Raw genomic sequence first — 16037 nt, 5'->3', positions numbered from 1 at the left:
CTGTCATTAGCTTAGCCTCCATGATAAACTTCTTCTTCCTTCCTTTCTCAGGTTTATTGTTCGGTGCGTTAGAGACATGATCATATACTGTGGGATATTTTAGCAGCTATTCTTATCACTATTATAATCTACTCCGCGTAGTCACTGTTGGGTTTGTTTGATTTTTGCCACATTGACCCTACAGCGAACTCAACTCGATAAGCCGCCATTGTTCTACGGAAGCCCAGAAAGGACAAAGCGATGACTGTGCTCACGTTTCTTATTCAATGTAAAATATTAACTTTAAGTCGGTACTTATGGTAACACTATGTGGTTTCTTCCTTGGAGTTTGTCAATTGTATTTTTCCCTTATGGGATTCCTTCCATACATTTAAGTATGAAATCAAAGTTTTTCTAACCACTTGTATAACATCCAATATCAACGTGGGGCTGAATAGGCTGAATACTGTATTACTTTCATTAAACTCCTACACAACTGAAATCACAATATACTATTGCGTTTAACAAATAATAAAAGAAATATTCACACACAGCAGCAACTACAAACACTTAAAAGTTTACCATTCAACAAATTTAAAGACGGCCTAATAGTCACTTCCAGCGTTGTCTTGCAATTTCAGTCCCGGCTGTCTTGACGTTATAAACCAACGCAAGATGTTATCTTTTCTTCAAGAATACACCTAAAAATGAGATGCAGACGAGTTGCATTAGGTAAGTAACAAATATTCTCCTGCGTCTGTTGGCCCCTTTGTCTCAGGGTTAGACGTTCTGTTGTCACCCAGAATTGGAGGCTTTATGCTAAATACCAAGGGACAAGCAAAATTCACTGGCAGGGGGAAGGGCCTCTTATGAGGCTGAATTCGTTGCAGATGTTCGCTGTGTATTCACTCCTTCCAAATAGAAACCTGAGCTACTGTTGGAGTCATTTCCAGCGCACACTGACAGCATTTTGGACGAAAAGCTGCTGCTCTGTTTAACATTTAGGCTGCGGGCAACATTTAAAAAAAGGCCCACAGTGACCTCAATTCAAGTGCTTAAACATACCGTGGCAAAAAAATAAATAAATAACAGCAACGGAATTAGTCTGTGTCTACACAAAACATTTTTTTTATTTGGCATTATTTTCTTGCAAAAAATATATATAAAAACAAAAGGAAAAACAGAAACGCAAGCAAAGAATCATGTACAGAACTTAATTTACATACACTTAGAAAAAAAGAAAAAAGAACTTCAATGCAGTGCTGACTTTCAAACTTGCGTTACCGCTGTGATAAATCAAGATAACTAAACCCAGAACGTCTTCTTTAACTGGCAACAACGGGTGCAGATTGACAGACTAAGTCAGAAATATGTGTCTGCGTACCGATCAGTGTTATGGCTTTTTTTTTTTCTCGCAGCATTTCTAAACCATAACAACAACCCGTCCACAATTTTTGCCTGAGGATGTCATGTACCTGGATATTTCTATGAAAATCCGCCTCAATGTGGCGGCAAACAACAAACCAAAACAAATCATCACTACACTGTTAATGTTTGCAAGTCCTCTGGGCAATGTGGCGTTGGCAAAAAAAACCCCCAAAAAAACAACAAAAAAATCTTTTCACAATGACCGACACATCGAGCAATCAGTACAACATATTCACAACAAGGGCCTTAAAGAGGAAAACAGCGGTGCCTGTGCATGTGTAACCTGGTTTAAAACAGTTTGGGGGTGGTGCAGGTTGAAATACTCCTGCCAGAGTTCCATCTTGGACAGGATGATGAATTATCTACGCAAAGCAGCGGGACCTTGTGGCTGCACAGAGGATACGTATCATCCGAAAACCTGCAGCCTGCCCTGTCAGCAGAGCTGCATGTGTTATCTGTAGTAAACACATTAAACATGCACAAACACTGAAGTGCTCCGGGCTCAACTAGCTCTCAGTGGAAACGAGGAGGGAAATAAAAAAGCAAAAACTCAAAAATATTCAGTGTATGATGCATTCTCAAAAAGACAGGCACAGCAGATCGCTAAACTCTGACCTTCTTTCAACTCCAGTAACAGTCCGAGGCCACCACTAGCAGCTCTGTACACTACGTGTATTTACAAACAGCACAAAGGCTTGACAGCAGTTTGCAAAGGGAGGCTGCCAGTGTTTATGTTTGGTTGGAATTTAAATGCGATTATCCCACATTTCAAGTGTCCCTGATGAATAAAACGAGTCATTGATTCAGTTTTAAACATCAGTATTCGCCTTTCTTCTCAAATAATTTCACCATCAGTGAGAAAAAGAATCCAACAAACGTGCTGACAAGCCTTCTCTCAGTGACTGTGAAGCACACAAAAGAGCTGCTACAAAGGGAGCAGCCAGCCTTTTAGTCTCCGACATCCGACAGACTCACCCGTGGCCCACAAACACAAATCAACATGCACAAGAAAGAGACCATGAAATGAAACATGTATGAGTGCCAAAATATCTTAAATAACAAAATATATATAATATGTACACTTTATTAAAAAAAAACAACAACAACAGAAGGGGCGGGAGAACTTTAACTTTAACAAGCTGAACTGCTTCAACAAACCGAACCTACAAAAAAACACCCCAAAAAAAGCAAAAAAAAATCTCTTGGGGAAACGCGACCATACATACATAGAGGCTGGTGCATGTGTGTGTGCAAGTGTGCTCATGTGATTGTGTTTACAGCACAAAGTGTGATGGGGGGGTTGGGGGTTGGGGGTGGTTGAGCTGGAAGGCGTTTCCTTCTGCGCAGTCACACACACACACGCACAAACGTACACAGATGGCTTCATGCAGCCCTGCACGCCGTCACGCCGACCAATCAGGACCTTCGCAGCAAGGTTGGAGAAAAAGAGACAAAGCAGCACCCGTTATTTAGCGTCACTCTGGTTTTTGGTGTGGTTCTGCACATAATATGCATTTGTCCACAAATAAATGATTACGTAGTTGTTATGCTTATTATGAAATGAAGTAATAGTCAAGGTTGTTCACATTATAATGCAGAAATATTAAAACTCCCTTTTAAGTCGTAGATGATATGTGGACACACGATCAGATTTAAACTCCACGTCGTCAGAAGTTTATTTCTGTGGTCACCTGTTTATTGGGGTTTGTCCCCGTTCACGGCCTTTAGGTGGACGGCCTCCTCGCTCTTCACATCGCTCTTCATCTCCACGACAATATCATCTTTGGTGGTCTTTTCTTTGGTGCTGGAGAGCAGAACACGTGTTAGCGTGACCAGAGAGTGACCACCGGAAACACAAAGCGATAATATGTGTTTCTATGGCAAGGGTGGGCAAACCCAAACACATTGGGTTGTAAAATTTGACAGAGGGAGCTGGAGCAGCAGCAGATGGATGGAGTGTTTTGATGAGCCACCTCATAGGAGGAAACAATGTAGTGTGCAGTTTCGTAGTTGCATGCCATGCATGGTCTAGAACCACCACCAGAACCACTCATGGACCACCTAGAACCACCCACAACCACCACTAGAACCACCCCCGGACCACCTAGATCTGATCTATGGCCTCATTACTGAAGAAAACCAAAAAAGCCCCCCCAAAAAAACAAACAGCACACAGCACTTTTTGTCGCAGCCTATAATAAAGGTACTACATCTCTTACATCTCCTGCTTGCCCGAGCGTCCACAGCCGATCATTCCCTTCTTACGCAGGAAGTACAGGACGCCGCCCAGGATGCCCAGCAGCAGCAGGCCGAGGATGATGGCCACGATGATCATGCCGCTCCCTTCGACTGTACACAGACGCAAGCAGAGGAAAAACGGCGCCGTCAGAGGGGACAGGATTTAAGTGCGCTTCATCAGCCTCTTTGTTCAGAGTTGAGTTTCTCACAGACGACTCTCCCCTTCTTCTGCAAAATGCCTCCGTCCGACGTTTGGAAACCGAACATTCTGACAACGAAATGTGTGAAACACACCGGCGTGCATTTGTTTCACCAAATCCTCTAATTCATATTCTGCAATTAGCTGGGTGTGAAATTATGTCAGTTAAGCTGCAGGACTGTAGAAAGTCATTAATTGTGTTCTGCATCTCTAAATTGCCGACTTCATTTTCAAATTACAATGAAAACAGGAGTTTTTTTGTTCTCTTACCCCACACAGCCACCCCCAGCCCCCCTCCCGCCATCCCATAATCTTCTTATCAACATGGTCTGAAGTGTCTCATTAATCTTAACACTCTAATTTGTTTGATTATTCTTAAAATATTCATGTAGGAAATGAAATGCTAATTCTTGGGCAGTGGTGTTTCCTCAGAGGTTGAATTGGTTATTTTTCTGGTTCACTGAGGAGACTTACAGCACAGCAGTGATGAGTAAATATTTAAGACAGGGACAGCACGTGTTGCTCTGATATCTGTAGCAGTCACACCATGAAATCATCACTTCAGAGCTGCTGCTTCAGGTGTTGTTCAAAGATTTAGAACAACAGAAGTGACATAGTTGACAAGTGAAGTTCGGCCAACTGAGACCTCGAGCTGGAATCATTTTCATTTATAAAATTTCACTTGAGTTTCAGTTAAGCCCAAACTCGAGCTCCAAGCGGATTCCTTCGCAGACCAATCAACGTCCTGTTCGGTGAAAGGGGCGGAGCCTGCTGCCAGGGTTTACCACTAGCGCTGACTTAAAAACAGGAAGCTGCTGCAAGTTTGTCAGCAACGGTCATTTGACACAATGCGGCCAGTTTGATCGGCTTTGTTAAAACAAAGCAAAGAAAGGCACTGATGGCTTTTCTGCACTCAGCTGAGCACTGTGGCAAACTACAGTTGGATCTACCGGTACTGGTACTGGTACTGGTACCGGTATTGGCCCACTCTGAGGGGCACCGTGTCCAACGAGTCTCGCGACTCCTTTCACCAGGTTTCATTCTTTCCCGATGGAGGCCTGTTCATTAGTTTAGATTTATTATAAACAACATCACCCTCGAACGCAGCCTCCGTGTTGAACTTGTGTTTTTTCTTTTTGCATGACGTAGTTGATGCGAGCGCTCTCGCACGCTTGTATTTTCCTGTTGTATTCTATTCCCCGCAGCCTTGTGAACATTTTAAGGGCATGCGGTGACGACTCAGACAGAGAAGTGCTCCATAATAAAGCCCCTCTTCATACTTTGCTGCTGCTTCACCTGGTGTCGAAACCTCTTTAAAACAGTCAAGGGTGGAAAATTCAGTAAAAAGCTAAACTAGACTTTTTTTTACCAGTTATTTTTGTTTGTTTTAACGTTCCACTGCCCAAATAGTGTCGGAGCAACAGCAGAGTGATTCATTTTGAGCGAGCTCAAATCTGCCGCTGTGATGATTTTTTTGGGGGGGTTTCTAACAGAATACTTAATGTGCCCCGAGGCCATCCCAAAGACCTGCCAGCCGACCAAAGACAGCTAGTCGGCATAAATAATGTATAGCCTGCTTCAATCCATTATGGTCACGGAGTAGAACGTTGCAGTCTGAAGTGAGTACAAAACAACGCTGGGCTGAAGAGAGAAGAGGAGACTGTGACATGGAGATCTTACCAGGAGAGAAGGGATCAACCGAGGGGAGTCTGGGAACTGCGGACACACAAAACAAGGATTCATTTGGGGCCCCAAGCACATACAATCAAACAAACCTCAGCCAAGACAAGACGCTATTGTCTTCTTCTAAGATTAATCAGCTTAAGGCGTCAAAATGATGATGAAGTAATAAAGCTCTGTACATATATGTATATATATACATACATACATATATGTATATATATATGTATATATATATATATATATGTATATATATATATATATATATATATGTATATATATATATATATATATATATATGTATATATATATATATATATATATATATATATATATATATATATATATGTACATATACATATATATATATATATACACACACATATATATATATATATATATATATATATATATATATATATACACACACATATATATATATATATATATATATATATACACATATACATATATATATTGTTTGGACACGCCCTATGAATTTAATGTCTTCACTTTCATTCTCATGACTATTGACATTGCACTTTCTCACTGAAGGCATCAAAACTACGTATGAACACACATGGAATTATGCAGGACACAATACAAGTGCGAAATAACTCAAACCCGTTTTATATTTAAATTCTTCAAAATAGCCACCGTTCATAAAAAACATATTTAGAGTTATTCAACGTGTTTTTCTTCGCTGCATAATTACATATATTTTGCTCATATATTTGAGGTCTTCAATATGGATCTACAATGTAGAAAGTTGCTTGAGAAGGTGTGTCCAAACTTTGGACTGGTAGTGTATCTACTGTATATATTTGATTATGTCCACGACAGTTCAGTGTGTCTACAACACATGAACAGACAGGAGCCTCAGGAGCCTGTCCTGTTTGTTTGCTTGCTTGCTTGTTTATTAACTTGGAGGTCGCCACTAACGTCCATCCCATCCACTTCCTGCCGTGCCCGCGGCAGCCACCTTTGTTTTGGTTTTGAACATGAGGGTCTAAAAATACACGCTATAGCAGCCCACTTTCTGCTTTTGGCACAGTTCATGCGTGCCTGGACACAGTTGCTTCCACACCTCCTGCAGACCAGTCCCAGGCATGCACGGGCCGTGCCAGAAACCACTTTTTTTTTTTCCAAGTTAGCTCGGGCCTCGTGCCAGAGCCTGGAACAGTTGCGCTCAGGCTAATAAAAACGAGCCGGCGTCTGGGCTCAAGCGTGCAGTCTATGAAAGCGTCACACTGTCATTATACTCATTCCAAGTAGTTTTGTTGAATAATCAAGACACTGAAATTAACACCATCAAACCCCAGTGACAGTCCTTATGGAGAGTGAGCGGGCTGCGATTGGCTGAAAGATGAACCCTGGTGCGTGAGACTCTTACTGGCTCTGATGCTGAAGACCTTGACCTCGGTGCCCATCACGTTGGACGCGTTGCACTGCGCGCTGATGTCCGAGGTGACTTTCACCGACACCACGCTGTGGATCACGTGGTCGCTGGCCTTGCTCGCCACCTCCTGCCAGCTCTGAGAAACACACCCGACGACACGCATCGTTGAGCGCTAACGCCACGCCGACCGCACCGCTACCGAGCTACGCCGCTCGATGACAAATAGCATGATGGCTAAATGATGGCTCGTGGCTCCAACCTGGCTGCCCGTGACGCTCCAGGTGATGCTGGGCAGCGGGTGTCCGCTGGCCTCGCAGCTCAGGTTCACCAGCCGCCCTTCTGCCTCCTCCAGCTGCACCTCCTGCTCCTCCCCCACTATCTCTGGACCACCTGCAACAGCACACACGCAAACACACAAAACTGACTTCAGCGAGCGTCTGCTAGCTGATTCCATGTCCGAAGCGCATCATGCATCGACAATCGCCTACCTTGGACGATGATGTGGACGGTGCCGCGGGTGTGCAGCGACGGCAGCGACGGCACGTACACCTCACATATGTACTCTCCACTCGTTTCGTAGGTGGCGTCCCTCAGGAGCAGCGTGTTTCCCTCTCCTACCTGCTGATCATCCTACACACACATACAGTAACATTGACAATGAACACTGGACAAGCAAGATCTCCTGAAATTACACAAATTGAATCCATACTGATGCCGCCTCTGTGCAAAAGTTACGGTAAAAAGCAAAGATTTCTGCGTCGCTGGCCGGCCGCGTTAGAAAAGGATGGAATGGAGCGACGCTAACCTTGTACCAGACAGTCGACGTCTTCAGGGAGGACAGAGCGTTGCAGGTGGCAGTCAGGTCTTCTCCTCTGAGCATGAACTCAGAGTCTTTGGGCACCACGACGGCAGGGTCCAAGTCTGCACACAACCAAACAAGGCCATCAGAAAGCGGGAAGCGATGGGAACAACGTCTATCGCTCAGTTCTGGAAGGCGGAGAGCTAACAAGTCAACATGTTAGCGTTGTCGCTCGTGAGGCCAACACGGTTGTGTTTGAGTGACGGCTCCTCACAGTGCACAGTGAGCTGCATTTCTCCTTTAACGTCCGGCAGACTGTCGGCCTCCAGGGGGCGACACTGATAGATGCCGCTGTCTCTCCGAGTCACCGACGAGAGGACGAGTAGGTCGCCGTTGTTTGGCAAGTTTACAGAGGGGTCCTGCGGGAGGATAGAAAAGAAACAACTTAACTCACAAGGCCAGTTGACACCTGATGGAAAAACTGCAAAATGTAAAAAAGAAAAGCTTGAGAAACATTACAAAACCCAGCAACATACAGGCACCCGGGATGCATTGCTTGCTCACAGCTCACTGCAGGCAAATTTAAAACAGCTGATCTGCGTATTTAAAATTAGGTGGAGTTATTATTAATGCGCCAGTTGGAAGCGAAAGGGTCCCCGTGCAAACTGCCTGCGGTTCACCACCTCATCACTTGCGCAGCCTCCAGGTCCAGCGTTTACCTACGACAGCGCTCACCGCCTCGTCAAATTTACAGCTCTCCGCGAGAGACGACAGCGTGAGCCGCGTTCCGTCCCGACGCTGAGGCTACGCACCGCTTATTAACGAGGCCCCTGATGACCAAAAACAAACAGGACGCGGCAGCCGGGCTGCTCATCCATCTTTCCTCCTCCACCAATTGTTCCCCTGGTGTGTGACCGCCTGTCTAGTTAGGGGGAGTTAAACCGGCAGCATTTATATTCCCATTGCACACAATGGCTGTGTGTGTGTGTGTGTGTGTGTGTGTGTGTGTGTGTGTGTGTGTGTGTGTGTGTGTGTGGCCCACAGACCGACAGAGCCCAGCCTGGACCTACAGGGTCAGAGCTGACCCAGGCAAGTCTGCATGCTCCCCCCTGCAGAGATGTGCATATCAAAAACACCCCCCTCGCCATCCCCCGCCTCACTCCCGCCCACTCTCCGAGCCCGTCTCCCTTCCCTCCCCGGGTGAGAGAATGCCTCCAATTCTTACTTGTTCTTTGGTGAAAATGAAGGGCGGAGGGGGGTTGCCATCGCCCTGGCAACGCAGCTCCACAGCATCTCCCTCTTTGACCAGGCCCTGGGGCGACTCCTTCCACAGCTCCACCATGGTGGAGGGGTCTGGAGGAGGGAGAACACACACACACACACACACACACACACACACACACACACACACACACACACACACACACACACGCAGGATCCCATTAAGAAGTTTTATTCAGCTAAAGTCACTTCACAAAGCCTTTTCCATCACGCCGACTCTGGTCTGGCTGCCACAGTGTCACCGCCGCCACTCAACTGCTTTAAATGACGAGCCAGCAGACACACACAGACTTTTTCTCTCTCTCTCTCAAAAAAAAAAGAGTGCCACACTGTTAAAAGTCAATAAATCGTGTCCAAATTGACAACAGCTGACGTTTCTTGTTGTTTTTTTTTTTTTTTTGGGAGAGCTGCTGTGTCTGCATGCCTCTTTCACGTCCACTAGGATCAGAAAGTAAAGGAATCGTTTTGTGGAGTTTCTGGATGTGTCTCTTTCTCTCTCTCTCTCTCTCTCTCTCTCTCTCTCTCTCTTGCACACGCATGCACGCACACGTTCAAAAAGCACTCCTAGCATACAATTGCAAAGTGGAATTAGAAAATATGCGTATTAGCATCCTGTCCGTCTGCTGCTCTTTCACTTTCTTTCACAGGCTGTCAGACTGTGGAGGAAGAGTTCCATTAGGTGGGAAGAGGAGGATGATGATGTTGCGGAGGGGGACAGTAGGAGGGTGAGAGGGTAATAAGGGGTAAGAAAGGAAGGGGGAGGGTAAGTAGGAGGAGGACCGATTGCTTCCCCTCAGTCGACAGATGGCAGTTTCACTCCTACCGAGTCGTCCACCGGCCAAGGGAAAGAAAGAGAAGCAGAGGGGAAACTCCAAAAATCCAGTGTACACCTAAACGTCCCAGCAAACACAGGATGCGAGGCTCCACTCACAGTGAACGCTGACGTTGACGGCGCTGGACTCCACCGTCCTGATGGCCGCCGGGACGAAGAAGCTGACCTCGCAGGAGAAGCGGGCGTCTTTGTCCTCCTTGGTCACTCTGTACTCCAGCGTGCTCTGGACGGAGTAGAGGCCGCTGGACTCCCGCATCACCAGGGTCAACACGTTGACATCTGGAGCAGCGAGCGAGCAGCACGGACACATCAGCGGGATTCTCACGGACTTTCACAGACATGAAACTGAGGTCCTGGCAAACGCGAGTTGTCTTCTGTGTGGTCCTTTGCTCACTCAAACCAAATCTCTTTTGGGGCATAGCGCCCCTTATGTAAACTGAACCAACGCCATGGTAACGGTTTGCAGCGGGTGGCGACCTCAGGCGTCTAACAAGTCCTGAGGTTAACAAGATATCAACCACCGGGTCAGAGTGCCTTTCCATTTAGGTCACAGTTTATGCTGATGATCAGCATTGAGCTAGGAACACGTTCCCTTCAGGGTTTTCACTGAACGCACCAGTAGCAGGTCATGGTTGTTGTTTCTCGTCCAGAGCAACTAATACTCTCTTCTGCAATTTACTCAGAATGCCTGCATTAACGTTTTACTCTGTTCTTTAACTCGGGTTGACCCGCAAACAAGCCGATTGTCACCCGGGTCACTTGCCGGGTTGTTTGACGCGGGTCGGTGAGCGTTTCCCACTGCTACCAAATGCCAATTGTTAGCGGGTTTAAACAGGTTTTTTGGCCAGTGGGAAAGGGGCTTTAGACACGTGGGGAACGGCCAGACAGCACATCCTGTCCCCTGCAGACACTTACATCCTGGTGTGGACGTGAGTGGCTCTCTGTTCCTGTACCAGGTGATGTTGGGTTTGGGGAAGCCATTGGAAACTTCACACGACGCAACCTGGAAGAGTCAAACACACACACACACACACACACACACACACACACACACACACACACACACACCGTTGTCATCCAACATGGTCCCAGAGCATGCGAGTCTGCAGCAGAGACGGAGCAGCGTTGTGCTCGCCGCCAATGTGATTATGTATGCTGATGATTCATGATTATATTGATTCTAGTCACTCGTCAGTGGAAATCGCAGCCCTGGACACCAGATGCAGAGGTGCAATGTTCCATTTCACCATGCACTGTTGTCACCCACCTTCGACGGCACCTCGGTGGTGGCAGAAATGGCGCTTGGGACGCCCTCGATGACTGGAGCCTGTGGCGGGGCTGAAGAAAGCAGAAACACATCAGGAGGACGTTTCAGGTGGACCTTGACGTCTTGAATGTTATAGGTCCAATAATGTGGTCATTGACGGTTAAAACCTTCTGATAGAGCAGCTTCACATGATTATCTAAGAGATAAAGTGCAGGGTGTATTTCTCATTATTTGTCATTATTGCTGAACACTTTTCCTGTCAGCGCCACCACAAAACGCAGGTTCCATGCCATTTACAGAAGGTGGGACCTTGAAAATCTTCGGGGTCTGTTTTTGCACTACTCACCAAACACTCGGAGTCGGGTCTTGCTCTCGGCGTTCCCGGCGGCCAGCCCGTTCACCTGGCAGACGAACACCACGTTGTCCGAGAGGCGCACGTCTCTGATGAGGAGCTGGGTGCTGTGATGATCGGACACGGCGTCCATCCGGTCCGTGAAGTCCGTACCGTTGTCCACCATGGTGAGAGCGTTGTCGCCGTAGTAGACGCGCTTGCGCTTGCTGCCGCCCACCGCTTCCTGCAAGAGGAGGAGGAGGACGAGGAGCAGGAGGAGGAGAAGGAGGAGGAGGAGGAGGACGAGGACGAGGAGCAGGAGGAGGAGGAGTCAGAGTAGTCGACCAAGCAGACATTCGAGGCTGGACTCTGCAGACATGCAGCCATCCGGTCCTGGACCTTGTCTGAAAGGCTGCCTGATGGCGTTTTGCATCATCAAAAGGCTTCTTTGACGACGACTGTAGAAGCCTAAGAGCCTGGGGGCCGGTTTATACGAAGACGGGTTTCACTGAAAACTGTGAAATTCTTTACGGTTTCGACTTTGCGTCGACATGAAACTGCCGTTTTCACTGAAACTGCACTTTCTGAAAAAGCTCTCCAGGGCGGATGAGTTTGAAAACGCCGCCCTGCCTGGCTTTGTGTAAACGCTGAAACCGATTTTCTTTTGGAGAGGATGATGTCATAGGCCCACCCCCACCTCACGACCTCGGCCAGCTGTGAGACTACTCACAACAACAGCAACAACGTCAGTCAACGTATTTCTGCGATCTACAAATCTCTTATTTTCTTTTCTTTATTCCTTTTTTTCTTGGGGTCGGCTGACTGATGATGAGGCAGGAAAGCTAAATGACAAAAATGTCATTTGAAGTTTTTGGAATATTTCATCTTCAGATTTTCAGATTTATATAACACACCGGCCAAGAAACTATCGGCCAACAATCATAAAAACAGAACCGCGGACCTGCCAGACATAAGCAAACACAATGTCAGGTGAACTTCAAGTGGCTCGACTCCCAGTCAACCTCATCACGGAGGTTTGATGCTGATGACGACTTTGTTGCAGCCCCTGCAATGCCATGTTAGCGAGCTGCTGCTTACGCCGTGCCGGAGTTCTCCTTCTTCCTTCTGGGCGTAAACTCAACAGTGCCACACAAGGCCTGGAATAAGTACTGCAGCGTTTTCAGTGGTTTTGTATGAACGTTAACATTTTTGGAGGCAGCGTCATCTAACCTGTTTTTTTATTCTTTTTTAAAAAAAAAAGAAACATTTTTAGAAAAAAAAATAAATTGCCTTCGTGAAACCGGGGCCCCAAAATCTCCCGAACCCAACTCAAATATTTTCCCCCTCCGCCTTGCTGCGACGCCTGGTCGGACTCACCACAAACATCTGTGTGATGACGAGGCGCGGCTCCTGGCTGATGTCTTTGAAAGTGTGCTGACACTGGATGGTGGCGGCGTCCCCCAGGAAGACCTCCACGCTGGGGCTCACCGTCAGCTCCACCCGGGCCCACGCTGAAAAACACACAAACACACAGTACGGTCAGAGAGACGGAGAACGCCGTGCGACCTGTCGCCTCGCCGCCGACATCTGATCCCAGTTCTGCCACTCGACCTCAATTTGATTAAAAACTGGATTGTTTTTGGCAGGCGGGCTGAGCTGGTTTCCTCCCCGAGCCAACAACCCCGGAGCCGGCCGACGCAAGAAAAGGCTTCTTTCTTGTCCACATGGCATCGCTTTCTACCTCCCGCTGCCGACGTCGACTGACTCCGACCACAGAAACCGCCGGCTTGGCCCGGAGAGAGGCAGTTCCCCCGGCAGCGGCAGGGAATGCAGGGGCCGGGGAGGTTCCAGCCAGTGTGACACCGGGCTGGCGGCTCACTCGGAGCACAGAGCCCCTCCAGACAGACGAGCCGGTGGAGGAGGGAGCGGCTCTCATGGCGACAAAGACGGGACAAGACGGCACACAAAGTCTATTTTCCGCGTTCAGTCTGCTTTGGAGAGGTTGTGAAAAGCCGTGACGGACTCGCTGCGAGGTGCAGCCGAGTGGTTCAGCTGAGCGCGGCGGCCTCCTCCCTTTTCATTTGCTCATTGCGTCTTATTCAGAAGCCTTTTGCGTCAATTTGTTTGTTTTATTTTGTATAGTTTTGAGTTTCTATGAAAATTAGCTTTATTGTCGTTACATCTTGTTTTCCCTCATCCGTGTCGCCTGTTGACGAAACAAAGAAGTGATGCAAGTCACTTTTATATGCCGACACTGGACTGGACGTGTGTGTAGGCGGAGTAAAACCAGAGCTTTTTGGAAAACTCCTACCAGCGAAGGCATTTTTAGAAAACGGAGCCTAATTGTTTGTGTGCGTGCAGGAAAACCGCTTCTTAGTTTTCAGACATATTTTGAGTGCAAAGCTTTGTTTGTGCGACTCGATCTCAGACAGAACCAAAATAGTTCTTTCCATCTTGAATCCGTAACTGTCAAAATAAACAGTAAAGGGTTTTGTTTGAGGTCTAGATGCAGCTGAATTATGTGCAATACCTGATAAAGACCTTTTTTTTATTGTATTAATAACAAATAATTATCAGCCACCCAGTCCAGACCTCTGTGCTCTGTGTCCTTGTCTGTGTCTGTGAAACAGACCAAGCATGAAAAGAGCTTTAGGGTCCAGTTGTCACCCTGCTGGCCCCATTCAGCCGCCCCCCCCCCCCCCTCCTAACCCCTCCCAACCCCCGGCTCCCCACCCTGCCATCATTTCCACAATTCATGTTTTTTTCTGTCTGTCCCTCCCACTTCTGCATGCGACTTTAGGCAGCCCACCATTTCTTTCAAGGCGACGGGCGTTTTCGCCATTGTTCCCACACCTGGGGCGGCCCCCCACTCCCCCTCCAATCCCCCCCGCCCTACCACCACCGCCGCCGCCGCCACCCCTCCCCTGGAAAAGAAAACACCCATCGGTGCAAGCGTGTACTCTGCACGCCTCGCTGCAGATACACAGGAAGCTGGTTTCGCAGGTTAACAGCAGTTCATCGCGTCCCTCAACTCCGTGTTTACGGTGACAAAGAGACGATACGATTCGGCTTTGCGAGATAACAGCGTTGCAAGAAGTCGGTGTGAGGGACGTCCTGTGTCTTTGGGGGCCGCGCCGCTAACTTTTCCGCTAATCCGATTAGCACGCGGGACGGGTTGGGGTCGGGCGGTGGCGGCGGAGGCGCAGGGGGAGGCTGGGGATTTGGCTTCCAAAAGCCAACCTGGGGTCAGCCTTATCTGCTCTTGTTGTGACTTGATCACACACACACACACACACACACACACACACACACACACACACAGATCTGTGGACCTTGACAAGCAGGACCGCTGCAACATATGTGTGACTGTGTGTGTGTTATGGAGCTAATTCATGCATTCAGGGGGAAAAAAGAATCTGCAGAATATTTGAATACGGTGACTCACCAACAGCGCTCTGAATAAGAAGTACATTAAATGCATGTTTGGTGCAAATATTTAATATTTAGGACTCTCTGGATTTGTTACTTATAAGATGTATACAGTGTTGCATGTGTTGTGTTGTCCTTTGTCAGTGGGCTTGACTGCTGTCCAACCTTGGGGCTCGGCGCTCCTGTGTGTGTTTGTCTCTGACTGGTGTGTGAAGTGTTTTAAAGCACCGTCTTTGGGTTTTTGTGAGGAGCCTGTGGGAGGAGATAAAGAGCGCAGTAAAGGCGCAGAGAGAGAAACAACAAATTTGGATTCTCTTTTTTTCTCTCCTGCCCCCAGCCGAGACACTCGCAGCAGCGCTCCACCCGCTAATGAAGCAATAGCAGACATAATCATAATGAGGCCTCTACCGATGCAAACAGCGCCTTATTATGTGCCTAACACACAGACAATACCCTCAATGGAGGCTAACTAAAGCGCTCACCATTACCGGCTCTCCTGTCTGATTAAGGCTGTCGGCTCGGGGGCCTCCAGTAGATCTGCAGCTCTGCGGCTCTGATAATGAATCCAAATCACCCCTGACACAACCTAGTGGCCCTGATCCCTCACACGGCCAGCCAGCCAACCGTGAAATGAGACTGAACACTGAGGAAAAAAAAGAAGAAGAAAGAAACACCTCCTGTAACAACTGATACGTGAACCTTCAGGTCTGCTGGGACATTTTTATCTGATTTAACAAGATGTGAGCGCCAAATTAACGACCCGCCTTCTTCTCACTTCCAGGCAAAAGTTTGCCGTCCGATTCAGCGCGCGTGCGTTCGGACTCAGGTATCAGATATACACACAATATTGTCACGCTACTCCAGAGGAGATGTGAGGGCAGAGCCGCTGACCTCCCAGGATAAAAGTTATTTGTGGACGCCGAGGGGCCCTCAGAGAGAGGAGGGTGTAAAAAGCCAGCATGTAAGTGGCGGCGACAGGGAGGACACAAGCGTAGTGTGGCGTCCTACACCTGGGGGACCGTGAACGGAGCCACATCAAAGAGCGACCGGCACACCGAGAGCACAGACCGAGAGCCTCTCGCGCTTTCAGACGCAGCATCTGGCACAAATCTCCCAGCAGTGCCTCGGCAGAGTGACGGCCGGTGGCGCTGAAGGCTCCGGCCTTTTATTCTCCT

At 47.8% G+C, this 16037-nt stretch overlaps 1 protein-coding gene across 1 annotated transcript in view; it reads right to left on the bottom strand.

The window, feature by feature from the left end:
- Positions 1-1079: 1079 nt before the first annotated feature.
- The window catches only part of mcama (melanoma cell adhesion molecule a), a 35090-nt gene continuing 20132 nt past the window's right edge, over positions 1080-16037 (bottom strand). The window contains exons 2-16 of the mRNA XM_076022498.1: positions 12811-12944; positions 11449-11677; positions 11103-11173; positions 10751-10838; positions 9935-10114; positions 8948-9075; positions 7997-8141; positions 7729-7844; positions 7412-7553; positions 7183-7313; positions 6918-7059; positions 5525-5560; positions 3627-3756; positions 3100-3211; positions 1080-2836 (exon numbers count right to left, since the gene is read on the bottom strand). Of these exons, the coding sequence (XP_075878613.1) occupies positions 3103-3211; positions 3627-3756; positions 5525-5560; positions 6918-7059; positions 7183-7313; positions 7412-7553; positions 7729-7844; positions 7997-8141; positions 8948-9075; positions 9935-10114; positions 10751-10838; positions 11103-11173; positions 11449-11677; positions 12811-12944 (1781 nt within the window). The 3' untranslated portion in view covers positions 1080-2836; positions 3100-3102. The remainder of the gene's footprint in view (positions 2837-3099; positions 3212-3626; positions 3757-5524; positions 5561-6917; positions 7060-7182; positions 7314-7411; positions 7554-7728; positions 7845-7996; positions 8142-8947; positions 9076-9934; positions 10115-10750; positions 10839-11102; positions 11174-11448; positions 11678-12810; positions 12945-16037) is intronic.

The sequence above is a fragment of the Nelusetta ayraudi genome, unplaced genomic scaffold, assembly GCF_046127955.1.
Source record: "Nelusetta ayraudi isolate G7.1 ecotype Tasmania unplaced genomic scaffold, CSIRO-AGI_Nayr_v1 ptg000011l, whole genome shotgun sequence".
NCBI classification, from domain to species: Eukaryota; Metazoa; Chordata; class Actinopteri; order Tetraodontiformes; family Monacanthidae; genus Nelusetta; species Nelusetta ayraudi.
This window is presented reverse-complemented; position numbering and strand designations above follow the sequence as displayed.